General features: G+C 39.2%; 1 protein-coding gene across 2 annotated transcripts; it reads left to right on the top strand.

Annotated features, from left to right (window-relative positions):
* The first annotated feature begins 5,788 nt into the window (after positions 1 to 5,788).
* LOC103410297 (silicon efflux transporter LSI2-like) lies at positions 5,789 to 9,029 on the top strand. 2 transcript variants are annotated; one of them, XR_011583175.1, is made up of 5 exons: positions 5,789 to 5,934; positions 6,615 to 6,673; positions 6,757 to 7,978; positions 8,059 to 8,438; positions 8,531 to 9,029. XR_011583175.1 is itself a non-coding variant. In XM_070825489.1 (5 exons), exons 3-5 carry the CDS (start codon positions 6,788 to 6,790, stop codon positions 8,797 to 8,799), a joined length of 1,650 nt encoding a protein of 549 aa, XP_070681590.1. In that variant the 5' UTR covers positions 5,801 to 5,934; positions 6,615 to 6,673; positions 6,757 to 6,787; the 3' UTR covers positions 8,800 to 9,029. The 2 variants fall into 2 exon arrangements, 1 of the variants encoding a protein (XP_070681590.1); XM_070825489.1 differs by having other exon boundaries at positions 5,801 to 5,934; positions 8,059 to 8,248.
* Positions 9,030 to 16,151: the final 7,122 nt, after the last annotated feature.

Below are 16,151 nucleotides of genomic sequence, written 5' to 3'. Positions count from 1 at the left end.
TTTTGAGTCGAGCGATAGCATTAATAAGTTAGATGTTAGATTAGTCACCAACAAAATTCGAACCAACGTCGTCATGCAAGAGCACAACACTTTTTCACCACTGTGGTAAATGGCCACTTACCAACAAGTTGATTGACATGTGTGACTTTACTAATACTATTCCAAGTCATGCATGAAACATACACATTTGTCCCTTCATGCCACTTGGTTATAAGCAAACATCATGCACAAGTTGTTTACTAATTAGTACTACTCTTATTTAGCTTGTATCATGACCATTCTTTCTGTTATTCATACACCCAAGAAATTGTAAAAAATAATGTTGATTATTCAAAACGAATCAACAACTAGTTGGACAGGGTCATAATCAAAACTAATGTTGTAAGAAATAATGTTGATTATTCAAAACTAATACTATTCCAAGTCATGCATGAAACATACACATTTGTCCCTTCATGCCACTTGGTTATAAGCAAACATCACGCATTTACTAATACTATTCCAAGTCATGCATGAAACATACACATCTGTCCCTTCATGCCACTTGGTTATAAGCATTCATGCCACTTGGTTATAAGCAAACATCATGCATTTACTAATACTATTCCAAGTTATGCATGAAACATACACATTTGTCCCTTCATGTCACTTGGTTATAAGCAAACATCATGCACAAGTTGTTTACTAATTAGTATTACTACTATTCAGCTTGTATCATGACCGTTTTCTTTCTATTATTCATACGCCCAAGACATTGTAAGAAATAATGATGATTATTCAAAACGAATCAACAACTAGTTGCACAGGGTCACAGTCAGTGAACTCTTAACTTGATAAAGAAAGAAAAAAAAAAGGAAGTCGACTTCCAAACTAAAATAAAATGTATATAAATATAGAAAATTGTTATTAGCTCTCCAAAAATCTCATTTGGCACTCCAAACTTTCTATAATCAGAAAGAAAAATACACTTGTGCAGAGTGTAAAATGAGATTTTTGGAGTGCTAATAACAGTTCCCTAAATATGTCTTAACAAATATTGTACGAGGCATTGACTTAGACTTTTGCGAATAGACTTAGAATTTCTGGTATCTAATAAATATCTAGATTGAAAATATTCATCGATCTACAAAATTTTCTCATGGAGGTACCCATTTTTTTTGCCACAAATACCAATATAGAGGCTAAAAGACAATATGATATTAAATTCATATGCGGTCGAGATATTTATGAATTTAATCATTAAAATGCATAAGCTCAATTATGCATTCAAGTTAGATCAATTCCCGAAGTTCTGGTCAACAATAAAACTGCTTACCTATGAGTTCAACTATAAAATGTGCAAAAGCGATATACTTTTTAACCACAGTTCTATGTATTGTGAATTTTTGTCCTCAACTTTTGTGGCATATAGAGGCTAAAAGATACTACGATATTAAATCCATATATGGTCGAAATATTTATCAGTTTAATCATTAAAATGCATAAACTCAATTACACATCCAGGTTAGATCAATTCCCGAAGTTTTGCTCCACAATAAAAACTGCTTAGCTATGAGTTCGCCTATAAAACGTGCAAAGACGATATACTTTTTAGCCACAGTTCAATGTAATGTGAATTGTTGTCCGCAACTTTTGTATCTAATAAATATCCACAGTTAAAAATATTCATTGATATACCAAAAGTTATCATGGACATACCCATTTTTCTACCACATATAGGAATATAGAGACTAGAAGATTCTCATTTAATTGAGACATACCAAACTCATTAAACACTATAACCAGAAGCTCATACCAATTATTAAGCTAATTAGTGCTCTAGAAATTTAGAGATGTCAAATGATGAAGAGAAGGAAGAGGAAGAGGTTTGGATGACTACGGAGGAGTAGATGAGGGTGCAGAATGACAACCATGGGAGATGGAAGGATTTTTTAAAGAGAGAGAGAAGGGGATTTGCTTCATGAAGATGATGGATTGGTTATGGTTTTATTTTTTATTTTTAAGTAGATTGAGTTGGGTGTAAAAAGAAGTTTGATTGAGTTGAGTTTTGATAAGTAATGGCGGTTTCGGAAATAATGTTGGGTGTAAATAGATAATAATAGATAAATCAAATACAATATAGATATAAAAAGTAAGCTAAATGTTGAGATACAAAATATGAATTCAAATAAAATTTCTCATTTTTTAATAATCAATATGGGCTATAAGTTGCGCAAAACCTACACATGAGGACTTAAAATAAAAAATAAAAAATAAAAATAAAAAAATAAAAAAATTACACATGAGGGTAACTCATTCGAGGAAGGTATTTTTGGTATTTTGACTCTTTCTGACACGTATTTAGCTCAAAATATTAGACTTCCAATTCTTTAATGCCTGTGAAATCGAAGTTAATGGTTTAATAAAATATGTCACATTATTTGGTTTATGATTATCACATAACTTTTTTTTCGATAAAAATAATAAGCTAACGGTTTCTTTGCGATAGTTTATATTTTTAGGGGTTGGGAACACTTACAAAGATAGTTCAGCCTTCTCTAACCATGATCGTGTAATTCACCGATACAAAAAATTAAACCAAAAACATGCCGTGTGAAAATCTTAAATGCTTTTATAATTATGAATCCGTATGATTCAATATTTTTTTAATGACATCTTTAATTAATCTATCATTCAATTTTATTTCTTTCTTGTTTGTTTTTCTCTCTTGGCAACATAGTAGACAAAATCAAAAACCAAAGCATGTTACATCTCGCATGCTAGTTTTGTCCCTGATCCATCTAAGCGTCGTACATGTTTAATATATCTATTGCAAACCTAATTTTATTGCTAATGCGTTAAAGAGTCTCATTCTACAATTTTATTGATCGGGCCTCACTTGGTTGGCGTCATCTACGAAAAAAAAGAATTATAGGTTACATAACTGACATTAAATAATTTCTTGCAAGCCTTGCTTCACTATCAAGTCTATCATCTTATGAGAAAATAATGATAGGATTAGGCGTTTGTCTTGGAACGCCATGTCACAATCTCTCTTTTACTTCTACTCCCTATCCGATCTAACACTTCCAATTTCTCATCAGATCAAAGTTCAAACCAGAGATCGGTTCATAGAGATTCAGTAAATATTAAATTCCGTAGGCAACAGATTAAAAAAGGTTGTAATATTGGGTGCCGATCGGTAACACTATTTTTTTTTACTCACGTTTTTAGAGCCTACTTCTTAGTGTATTTTAACGATCTGAATCGTCTATCTTTTTTATCTCCACTCAAAGATTATGTTCAACAAATCACTCAAATATGAAATTACTTCACCATCAGATTAAGGGTTTAGCACTCCAAAAATCTCATTCTACAATCATCACAAGTATATTTTTCTTTCTAATTATAAAACATTTAAAATACAAAATGAAAATTTTGAAGTACCATTAATAATTCCCATAAAAATTGTGTAAAAATGTTATCGCCGATCTGTCCCAATAAACAAAAGATACAGATCGACTAAACATTATAATTTTGTCGCTCTCACTAAAATAGAGTACAAATTTTTTTACCCATAATTTATAAATATAATAATAAAAATAAAACTCTGCAGAAAATTATAAGAATGAGAGTGAAGTCCCCATATTTGCATCATATAAAATAAGGCATTTTATTTAGACCGTGATTTTCATACCTTTTTTTTTGTTGATTTTTTTCTATTTTTATTTCTTTGTTTTTTGTTTTTTTTGTTTTGTAAAAGGAGAGACAATTGATGGCAAGCCACAATTATCTACCATTTTCGGGGGCAGGGAAGCCACGGTTATTTCTTTGTTTTTTTCCTTGTATTGTTTAATTTATGCAATATAAATGCCATGTTTTTTTCCTCCGCTTTTATTTCTTTGTTCTGGTATTTGATTATTTGATTTATGCAATCTAAATGCCAGAAGAATAGGTAGAAATTCTTTGTGCATGACCAATGACCAAATGTGTATAAATATTATTGAAATATATATTATTTCGTTACGTCTTGTTAGCGACAATAACATCGAAGCATTAATATTGAGATATAAACATTAGAAAAGTTCATCTAATCCTTGGCAAAGATGACTTTTATACTAAAACCATTAGTAAGATCAAAATATAATTTTAGTCCCTTGATACATTAATAACCTCATTTATTAATTACATTTTGATTTTTTAATTATTTCTCTTTTTCTTCCTAACTTTAATGTATTAATTTTATTTTTTTATAATTATAATTTTCATTTCATTTATTGTAACATCCCACATCGCCCAGGGGAGTGGATCCTCTATGCCTTATATGTATATTCTCATCTCTACCTAGCACGAGGCCTTTTGAGAGCTCATTGGTTTTGGGTTCCATCGGAACTCCGAAGTTAAACGAGTTTGCGCAAAAGCAATCTCAGGATAGGTGACCCACTGGGAAGTTCTCGTGTGAGTTCCTAGAAACAAAATCGTGAGGGTGTGGTCGGGCCCAAAGCGGACAATATCGTGCTACGGTGGTGGAGTGGGCCCGGGATGTGGTGGACCCCGAGCCGGGATGTGACAATTTGGTATCAGAGCCTACCCCTGGCCGCGTGTGTGCTGACGAGGACGTCGGGCCCCTAAGGGGGGTGGATTGTAACATCCCACATCGCCCAGGGGAGTGGATCCTCTATGCCTTATATGTATATTCCCAACTCTATCTAGCACGAGGCTTTTTGGGAGCTCACTGGTTTCGGGTTCAATCAGAACTCCGAAGTTAAGCGAGTAGCGCGCGAGAGCAATCCCATGATGGGTGACCCACTAGGAAGTTCTCGTGTGAGTTCCCATAAACAAAACCGTGAGGGCGTGGTCGGGGCCCAAAGCGGACAATATCATGTTATGGTGGAGTCGAGCCCGGGATGTGGTGGGGCCTGGGCGGGGATGTGACAATTATCATAATATATTTTGTTATAAACATTTAGATAAACTAATTTTTGTTATAAAATATACTTCGACGTACTTTGTCTTCTTCATTTAGGTATATTAAATTCATTATAATACAATTCGGTGCATACATTTAGGTACACACATTTCAATACAAACATTTAAGTACATTAATTCAATATAATACATTTAGGTACTAACATTTTGGTGCATACATTTCGGTACATTAATTTAATATAATACATTTCGGTGCATATATTTCAGTACATACATTTCGGTACTAACATTTAAATACATTAGTTCAATATAATACATTTCGGTACTAACATTTAGATACATTAATTGAGTCTTTCAAGTTTGAAGAGTGTTAAATAAATTTAAAATAAAATAAAAACTTTTTTTTTATTTTAAATTTATTTTAACACTCTTCAAACTTGATTTTTGGTAAAAAAAATTAAAATTTGTATATTAATAAATTTAAATATTTAATGGGAGACATTAAATAAAATGCATATTAATTATTTTGAATTGAAGACACATCAAGGGACTATAATCAATATGTAATCAAATTTATTTTAAATTTCAATCTTCTTGAATTATTAAAGTTAAAAAACCAACATTTAGTTCACTCTAGATGATGAATATAAACAATTTCTGTTCGTTTCAAGGCTAGACTGTTAATTCCGAACGAAAAAAAGAAAAAATATATTCAACTATTTGTATTAAGGTACTGTGTAACGGACAGAATTTTCGGCACACCGAAAAAATTCTCATTGGACCGAGATGGTTTCATTCATGTGGGATTGTGACTGGTATGACCTTAAAGAGCATCAACAACATATTAAAGACAAAGATTATGACAGTCAAAGTTTTTAGCTTTTCATTTTAAATTTCATTGTGTCGATTTGGGAACTGAGAAGAAGCTCCACTCACTGCAAATCGATCGATTCCCTTTTAACTTATTTATAAATTACCCGAAACAGAAAAGCGGTTCAATCCCCACTTCCTTGAACCTCTTTGGAGGTAAGATCTTTGTTTCTTCTGGCCCTGGTATTGCTAATTAGTTTAGATTTTGCTTAAAAGTTAAGCACTTTTTTCTGTCCAGCTTGAGCTACCTTTACGTTTCATTCTATTTATAGCAAATACAGTGGATTTTTGGATAAGGGTTTTGTTGAAATTAGCAAACAAATCGCCTTTAACTTTTTTTGTTCCTGATGAATTTTTGTAAATTTCTATTGAGTTGTTGCTATTAAACAGATTGAAAGATTCAATCTTGGCTTGGTTCTTCTTGTAAATTATTGAGATTTAGGATGCGATTGTTAAGAGGATTGACATTGGATCGGATAACTCGGAAAGAAATAGATAGCAACTTCGAAGATAAAAGATTAATTAATTACTAATGAAGGAATGTTTTCCCGTCTAATACCACAACAATAATAGGATTAGAAGGGCTAACTTCGTTCATGACTACCCAATCGTTTACCTTCAATTCGGACAAAATTTGGAAGTTGTCCTTATTTCTAACGAACGCAGCCTTACAGTTCACGTAAAGTTGCAATACTGCTGCACACTGATCCTTATATAGAACTTGTTGTTTGTTTTACTGTTTGCATTCAAGCTGTTTGGTCCTGGTCTAATTCGGTCTCTAAGTTGGAATCTTTATTAAATCTAATTGTGCAACCGGAATTGGTTTTCGTGTTCAGGTCTTTTCGTTTAGCTAAATGGAATTGGCCCGTATTGATGCTACGGTTAACTATCATGAGTAAGATCTTCAGCTTCTTATGATACAAGCGATATTCTACTTTAAACTAATATAGATTACGGGGTTCAAATCTGAGTGCACAGGAGGGAGCACATCCAGTCTTAAGTTGGAAAAATGGCAATGGCTTCTCCAGTCAAAGTGTTTCTTGGCTCGATTGCTTTTGCAGTCTTTTGGGTGTTGGCTGTGTTTCCGGCTGTCCCTTTCTTGCCAATCGGTAGGACTGCAGGGTCCCTCCTCGGGGCAATGCTTATGGTTGTTTTCCAAGTCTTAACTCCTGATCAAGCATACGCTGCTATTGATCTCCCAATCATCGGTCTTCTGTTCGGGACAATGGTTGTGAGTATGTATCTCGAAAGAGCAGATATGTTCAAGTATTTGGGCAAGTTGCTCATGTGGAAAACTCAAGGGGCAAAGGACTTGCTTTGTCGAATCTGTTTGATTTCGGCAGTTTCGAGCGCTCTCTTCACCAATGACACCGCTTGTGTGGTTTTGACCGAGTTTGTTTTGAAAGTTGCAAGACAACATAATCTCCCACCCCATCCTTTCCTACTGGCCCTTGCCTCGAGTGCAAACATTGGGTCTGCAGCAACCCCGATCGGCAATCCTCAAAACCTTGTTATAGCTGTTCAGAGTAAGATATCTTTCGGGACATTTGTGATTGTAATTCTCCCTGCAATGCTTGTGGGAGTCTGTGTGAATGCTTTGATTCTTCTATGTATGTTCTGGAGATTGTTGTCTGTCCAGAAGGATGAGGAAGATCCAGCTCTGGGACCTGTTCCAGAGGAGGATGTAAGTTATCATCTGTTTTCACCAGTTACATTGTCACGTAGTGCATCCTTAAACTCTCAACAACTGAACTCTAGATTGGAAATCCCGACTCTACAAAGTTCTCCGAATCTTAAAGTGAGCATAGGTAATGTCGAGACTCTTAGAAACCGCTTACCTTCTTGCAAGAATGAAGCGAACAAGGTACCTAGTGGTGTGATAGAGTCTGCAAGAATTTTAAGTGCATCAAAAGAGGAGACGAATGATTTGTCTTCTCATAAAAGGGACGAAACAATCCCATCAAAAAGGTCTCCATCGAATGATAGACAAACAGATGCATTTCCTAAGGAGTCGTTGGAAGGGAAGGAACATCTGACCAAAAGATGGAAAAGGATATTGTGGAAATCTGGTGTTTACCTTATTACCATAGGAATGCTGATTGCACTGCTTATGGGCTTCAATATGTCGTGGTGTGCGATTACTGCTGCACTTGCTCTGGTTGTTCTTGACTTCACGGATGCCAGTCCAAGCCTAGAAAAGGTAAGTTTCACAAGCACGAAGTACACTCCGGACGTTAGATTAGATTACAAATGTAACAAGTTTCTTTCTTTCTTTGACAGGTTTCCTATTCACTCTTGATTTTCTTCTGCGGAATGTTTATAACCGTCAGTGGATTCAACAAGACCGGCATTCCAAGCGATCTTTGGGACTTCATGGAGCCGCATGCGCAAATTGATCGTGCTAGCGGCATATATGTTCTTGCAGTCACCATACTTGTGCTGTCAAATTTGGCTTCAAATGTACCAACTGGCGCTGATATTATTTTCCGTTTGCACTCTATAAGAACCAGGTCGCACTGGGTGCGATGGCAAATGTCTTCGTCCGTGAGCGGTAGGTCTCGGGTTCGAGACTTGGGAGCAGCCTCTCCATAAATGGGGGTAAGGCTAGCCGACATTCACCTCTCCCAGACCCTGCGTAAAGCGGGAGCCTTGTGCACTGGGTACGACCGACCGACTCTATAAGAACCAAAATATTCTCAAACTTTCAGCAGCCACTTAACATGCACGTTTTTTTTTCTTTTGTGTTGGATAGTTTTGTTGCTTGGAGGGCGGGTGGCAGCGTCGGCGGCCCTAATCTCTGCCGCGGAGGAGAAGAAGGCGTGGCTCCTATTAGCTTGGGTGAGCACCGTGGCTGGAAACCTGTCGCTTATGGGATCAGCAGCCAACTTGATAGTGTGCGAGCAGGCTCGCCAATCTCCACAACTTGCCTACACATTGTCCTTCTGGAGCCATCTGAAATTTGGAGTCCCCTCCACTCTTATAGTCACTGCTATTGGTTTAACACTAATTTGTATAGTTTGATTTCTACCTTTGTATGGGCAAGCCTGAAAGATTGCGCCTTTATAACCAAAATGTCAAAGGTTTGAGTCGTGAAAATAACCTCTTTGCAAAGCAAAGACAAAGATGCTATAATATTTATATATATGTTAATACAATCATCATCCAACGGTTGATATAATTCGTATGAATATATGTATTCCTATTAAATACATGTAAGTATCAAACTTTTAATGAAACTTAAAACCAACAAACTTTGGTATGTATTTTATGGTTTATGTTGTAGGTAGAATTATAGCACACGTGTAATTGTGTAAATCTTAACTTATTGTATTAGGATTCCTTACATAATATGGAAGATCTTAGACTTTCTTAATTGTAGCTCAAGTAAGCCCATTATGTTTTTTTATTTTTTTAACAAATGATAATATCTACACTAAGAGAGGGAATGAGCTTGGTCTCACAATGTGCTAGGTGGTTCAAATTCGCCTTTGACGAGAATCGAACCTAAGACGTCTAACTTACACGTGAAGAGGAATACCATTAGACCATAGTGCTAAGTGGTAGTAAGCCTGTTATGTTACAATACATAAAGGCAAAAGATAGTGTGAAAAGACACAAAATTTTCCTACCCCTTTCTTTTCTCTCATTCTCCCTCTCTTTCTTGCACCCTCTTTTTATCTGTCCTTCAGTTAAATTTAGGCTGTTTTTTCATTAACGTCGCTTTGAGTTCTATTTTTAATTAAAAGTTTGTAACAGTTTTACATGTGGATATCCCCTAAAACATAATGATTTTCTAAGAAAAATGAGAAGACTATTTTGTCATGTCATGGCAGCTATCATAACTTGGAACTTAGAAGCCATTTCAAGTATGATTCAAGTAACATTGCATCAATGAGTTGTGAAATTTTTTAGACTATATTCATCTCCCTTGGAGTCAATTTTTTTTAGTGTGACTATTATTCTGTCACGTAATACTATTAATTTAATGATTTCATCTGCTTATTAATCCACTTCTACTAACAATTCTTACAAAATCATGTCAACAATCTATATGGTAACACATAAATTCATAACATTACGTGAAAACATGACCATTGTCGATCCCGACTTGGTCCCAACATAAAGCAAAGCCAAATCTCTACATAAGAAAAGGATTGTGGAAACATGACACCTACGATCCATGGCCCCACAAATTTTAGCTTGAATAAGCTTAGTAGGAATAGGATCCTCTCCGGATCCTCTTTGTGGGGATCCAGATGATCAATCAATTGTGTCCGTTCATCGTACATCGTACAGTTAAAAATCATTTTAAATTTTTTATATAAAATTGAAGATAAATAGTACCTAACGAAAACTGGCCGCACGATATACGATAAACGGACACGATTGATTAATTTCAAGATCCCTACAAATAGATCCGGAGAGGATCCTTGTCCAGTTTAGTACATCTCCCCTTGTGTGCAGGTTGGCCATCGTTCATCTCCCATCACCAAACTCTTGCCTTATGTTTGGCAAAATAATTGGTACAAAATACAAAACATCCAGAATTTTCTTTCAATTCTTTTTGTCAGACCAAGGCTTAGGTTCGAATTTCGCTACTAAAAATCTCTCTTGTGAGCTATCTGTAAAAATAAATACCAAGGACATTTATAGTAATGCCCTAGCCTTGAGATGGGTAGCGTTCCCTGCCCTTAAGCTTTTAAATACCAAAGAAAATCAATCCTACTTCCTAAGAAATTAATTTAGTATTATTTTCCATAATATATATATATATATATATATATATATATATATATATATATTATAACCTAAAAATATCTTGATTCCAATAAATATATAAAAATCACTAAACCGGCACCATAAAATTCGTGGAACACTACGAAAAAATATGAAACACATAAAATATATTTTTTTAATTACTTTAGCCGTTAGATTTAAATTTGGACCATTAGATTTTTTTTTTACTGTTGGATTTGATCAAATTAGATCTTAGTCGTTGAATTCGATAAATTTATAAATATAAAACAAAAAAAAAACAAATATATGGTGGGCCAACCCCACTAACTCAGAGGGGAATCCTGGGCTAAATTTGCCCTATAAATGAGTTTTGGGTTTTAACTCATATTTGCCCAAAGTGTTGGAGCAAGTTGGGATAAGTTTAGAATCTAAAATTTGAGTTTTACTCCAAGGGTCGGAGTATGTCTAATAAAAATAAAACTGTAGACATCGAAATTTCGGTAAATAAATGTTGACCGATAAATCAAAGTTTCAACGCTCATGTATTACATAAATTTTACACGTAGCGTGTGTCTAAACGAAAATTGAAATGAGTTGGAAAAGTCATCAAATAGGACACGTGTCAACACCTGGCAGAAACGACTTATTTCATCTGGGATATTATATTCAAAATTAGGCCTTGGAAAATTCTATAAATACAAGCCCATTTCATTCATTTGGGGGGGGGGGGGGAAGAACCAATTCATATTACACCTTGAAGCTCTGAAGCTCTAAAACTCCGAAGCTCTCAAGCATCCAGGTTCCCGAAGAATCAAGAAAGCTCTCTTCGTTCTTCGTTCTTCGTTCATCGTTCTTCCAAGATCAGGCCCCAACGGCCTTTTGGATTAACAATCATCCACTAATTCAAGATCAAGCCCCAACGGCCCTTGAAGAAAGCATCATCGTTCATCATCCGTTCATCTAAGATCAAGCCCCAACGGCCTTTTGGATCAACAAACATCAACAAATCCACACGTCCAACCGTTCTTCAAGATCAAGCCCAAAAGCCCTTGGAGATCCGTTCATCACTGTTCTTCAAAGATCAAGCCCAAAAGCCCCTTTGAAGATCCGCTCAAATCCACCTTCAAGATCAAGTCCACGGCCCTTGAAGAACGCTCATCCTTAGATCAAGCCCAGCGGCCCTTTGGATCAATCGCACATCCACAAATCAACACCTTACGGAGATTGAATCAGAGGATCAAATTTGAGAGAGATTGTAACCCAAAATCATCAAATACAAATATTTGTTTGTGCACGTTGTTCTTGTCTCTTTCGTTTCAGGAATTTTCCGTGTTCACAAATTGGCACGCCAAGTGGGACATCTCTACCTCTCATCTCTTTCTCCGTTCAAGGAATCCAAACACACCTCAAAGTCAATGGCATCAAGCAAGGGACAAGCCATTCTCGCAACCACTGAGGGAAGGATCCTAAGCACTTCTGCCGCAAACGGACAATCCATTGGCGCCACAACCGCTCCTCAACATGCCACTTCAAAGTTGGTGCCGCTAAAAGAGCAAGGGGAGCATCAAAGGTGTGAGTCTGTCATCAACCTGACCTCGCTGGGGGCACCGAAGCATGCTGCTGAGGCACACAAGATGACACCCCAAAACAGCCAACAACGTTCTTCGTCAGCATCCTGGATGTCTAAAGGAAAGTCACGTTTATTGGTTGCACAAGTCATAACCATCGGCGTTACCTCCATCGAAGAACAACTGGCTCAAATGAATGAAGCGATCGCAAGGCTAACATGGATTGTTGAAGAAAAAAACTTGCAAATCGCTGCACTCGTCAGCCGACTGGAGCCACAGGACGACGAGAACCCCGACCTAGAGAATGATCCACTAAAGAAAAGAGATGACGAAGAAGAGGAGCCTCAGGTGGAGAAAAACGATGTGAAGCCGGAGCCAAACCAAGCAGCGGCACTCATGGGATCTCTTTTTATCCAGCAGCTGCAGGAGATGATCACCAACACCATCAAGGCACAGTACGAAGGGAGCTCACATACCTCCTTGTTCTACTCGAAGCCCTATTCCAAGAAGATTGATGCCCTAAGGATGCCAAGGGGTTATCAACCACCGAAGTTCATGCAGTTTGATGGAAAATGAAACCCAAAGCAGCACGTTGCACATTTCGTCGAAACTTGCAACAACGCAGGGACGGAGGGAGACTACCTCGCCAAGCAGTTTGTGCGCTCGCTGAAAGGAAACGCATTTGAGTGGTACACAAACCTAGAGCCTGAGTCCATCAACAGCTGGGAGCAATTAGAGCGGGAATTCCTCAACCGCTTCTACAGCACCCGTCGCACTGTGAGCATGCTAGAGCTAACGAGCACAAAGCAGTGGAAGGACGAGCCAGTCATTGACTACATCAACAGATGGCGCACTCTAAGCCTCGACTGTAAAGACAGGCTCTCGGAAACCTCTTCAATCGAGATGTGCACCCAAGGCATGCAATGGGGTTTGCAATACATCCTTCAAGGCATTAAACCGCGGACTTTCGAGGAATTGGCCACTCGCGCCCATGACATGGAGTTGAGCATCGCCCATCATGGGAAGAAAGAACCGATCGCCGACTACAAGAACGACAAAGTTCTTGGGCCAAAGTTGGAGAAGACTACGTGGAAACCCACCAAGGAAGCAATGACGGTCAACACAACTCCCGTCAAAATCCCTACACGAGGCAAGGCGATTCAAACTGAAGCTTTTCGTGATCAAGAGATGCGTAGACGCACTTTGAAGGAGCTTGAGGAGAAGACTTATCCATTCCCCGACTCTGATGTGGTTGCCATGTTAGAAGACTTGCTGGAAAAGAAGGTGATCGGCTTGCCTGAGTGCAGACGGCCAGAAGAGATGAATCTCACCGACAGTCCAAGGTACTGTAAATTCCACCGCTTCATCAGTCATCCGACAGAAAAATGTTTCGTGCTGAAAGATCTCATCATAAAGCTGGCTCAGAAAGGAATCATCGAGCTAGATCTTGACGATGTGGTGAAGTCAAACTATACCACCTTCACTTCTGGCTCTTCCGACTCAAAGTTTTCACCTCAACCGCTGGGGGCATCCTCCAAGACAAGCAAAGTTGAAGGATGGACTCAAGTCACTCCTAAGAAATTGCACAAGAAGCATACGTCTCCTCCACAAGTCCGCCAATCGGAAAGGGGGCAAAGCAGCTCTTGTCAACCTTCAAAGCAACGTGAACGTGTTGAAGATGATGAAATTTCGACACATAGATCGTCCATCCCCATCACGATGCGTGATTTCTTTCCTGAAGACTTCTTCAACTACTCAGTCAAGGCTCCTTGCTATGAAGATTGCGAGGAACAACTCTCTCAGATCGCTTGACGAACCAAAGCTCCTTGTTTGCATGAGCCTAAACTGCACGAACCAAGGCTCTTCGCCTGCATGAGCCTAAACTGCATGGCACAATGCTCCTGGTCTGCATGAGCATAAAAGGCAACACCAACGCTCCTGGTCTGCACGAGCATAAAAGGCGACAACCCAACGCTCATTGCCTGCACGAGCTGAAACTGCAACACGGCACCAAATGCTCATTGTCTGCACGAGTTGAAACTGCAAACGACACCAACACTCCTTGCCTGCACGAGCTGAAACTGCAACACGGCACCAAATGCTCCTTGTCTGCACGAGTTGAAACTGCAAACGACACCAACACTCATTGCCTGCACGAGCTGAAACTGCAACACGGCACCAAATGCTCCTTGTCTGCACGAGTTGAAACTGCAAACGACACCAACACTTATTGTCTGCACGAGTTGAAACGGCAAACGGCACCAAAAGAAAATACCAAGAAAAAAAATGTATTTTAAACTACGTTTTGACTTGATCTCTTTCTTTGGAATGGTACGTAGGCAGCTTGAATATTCAATTTCAAGTTCAGTCACATCAAAATAAAATAAAAAATGTTTCACAAAAAAAAAAAAAATACATATGTGATTACTTTGTTTTTTTTTAAATAAATAAATAAGTGTTTCATTGATAAAGGTCAATTTTATTACAAATTTATTTTGTTAAAAAAAAATTGCAATTTTCTTTGTTCACAATTAAATTACAGTTTCTTAAAAAAAAAAAAAATCAGCAAGAAGGCACTTGATTGTGCCTGTGAAGCCCAAAGCCTGTGCAGCCCAGGCCCTTATCGAAGCCCAAAGGGATCATCACCTCCGGAGCCCAAATCCATGAAAATGAGCAGCCCAAAAGACCCTTCTTTCCCAAAGCTCTCCATCATAGCATTTTCCTCGGATTGCAAGCATTCCACCATCGTCCACCTCTCACTTCTCCTCACTGCCCTTTTCCTTGCCGCGTCATCACTCTTCTATGGTGCTGCTGCTCAGGAGGACCGACACCAGCACCGCCGCAGCAGCCACATTGTTAGCCATGGAGCCCTCTTCGACGAGGAAACCCTCTACATCAAGAACCGCCAGCTCCTTTACTACCGCGACGAGTTCGGCGACCGCGGCGAGCTCGTGACCGTCGACCCCTCGCTCGTCTTCAAGAATGACCAGCTCCGGAACGCTTACATAGCTCTGCAGGCGTTGAAGCAGGCCATTCTCTCCAACTCGCTCAATATCACGGGCAATTGGGTGGGATATAATGTCTGCAAGTACACCGCAGTTTTCTGCACCAAGGCGCTCGACAACAGCACGATCAGGACCGTGGCCGGGATCGACCTCAACCACGGCGACATTGCCGGGTACTTGCCGGAGGAGCTCGGGCTGCTCACGGATCTCGCATTGTTCCACATCAACTCCAACAGGTTCTGTGGAAACTGTTCCTCACATCACACCCGCCGCCGACAATTCCCATTGGTCCCCGTCCCTCTCATCCGACCTCTACCTAATCGACGCCTGGGGTGGGCCCTACTTCACCGCCAATTCCTCCGGCAACGTTGTCGTCCGTCCTCACGGGAGGGCGACTCTGCCGCACCAGGAGATCGATCTGCTGAAGATCGTGAAGAAGGTTTCGGATCCAAAACCGGACTGTGGGCTCGGGTTGCAGCTACCGCTCATTGATCACCTGCCCGATGTGCTCAAGAACATGCTCGATCGCTCCAGGACGCCTTCGATCTGGCGATCCGGTCCCACGACTACGGCTCCCACTACCAGGGCGTGTACCCGGTGAAATACAACCAGGATCGGTTCGTCGTGGAGAACATTGTCAAGTTTGGATCGCCGTTCCGGTTCAGACTGGAAGTCGGGTCGAAGCCGGAGCTCCTCTTGGCCATGAGCTGCTTATGCAAGGGTAACCCCGATGCCCTTCTCATCTGCAACGGATTCAAAGACTTGGAATACATTTCTCTGGCGTTGTACGCTCGCAAGCTCACCGTGATTGTTCTCGAGCAAGAGGAGGAGCTCGATTTGGTCGTTGATTTGAGCCGGAAGCTCGGCGTTCGACCTGTGATTGGCGTTCGCGCTAAGCTTAAGACCAAGCATTCGGGCCATTTTGGTTCGACGTCCGGCGAGAAAGGGACTTGGTCAGCAGCCTGCCATGGCGAATGGAATAAGAGCAACAATGGGAAATAATTCTGTTATGAATAGAAGGATCGGAATGGCATCGATGGCTCGAGAACAAAGTATGCGTCAT

This window comes from Malus domestica, chromosome 07 (genome assembly GCF_042453785.1).
Source record: "Malus domestica chromosome 07, GDT2T_hap1".
NCBI lineage: Eukaryota > Viridiplantae > Streptophyta > Magnoliopsida > Rosales > Rosaceae > Malus > Malus domestica.
The sequence above is the reverse complement of the archived record's forward strand: the minus strand, read 5'-3'. Positions and strand labels throughout refer to the sequence as shown.

Coding starts and splice junctions, on each gene's coding strand:
- LOC103410297 (XM_070825489.1), top strand. CDS start 6,788: ATGGCAATGGCTTCTCCAGTCAAAGTGTTTCTTGGCTCGATTGCTTTT. Junction 7,979..8,058: donor CCAGTCCAAGCCTAGAAAAG/GTAAGTTTCACA, acceptor TTTCTTTGACAG/GTTTCCTATTCACTCTTGAT. Junction 8,249..8,530: donor GGCTTCAAATGTACCAACTG/GCGCTGATATTA, acceptor TGTGTTGGATAG/TTTTGTTGCTTGGAGGGCGG.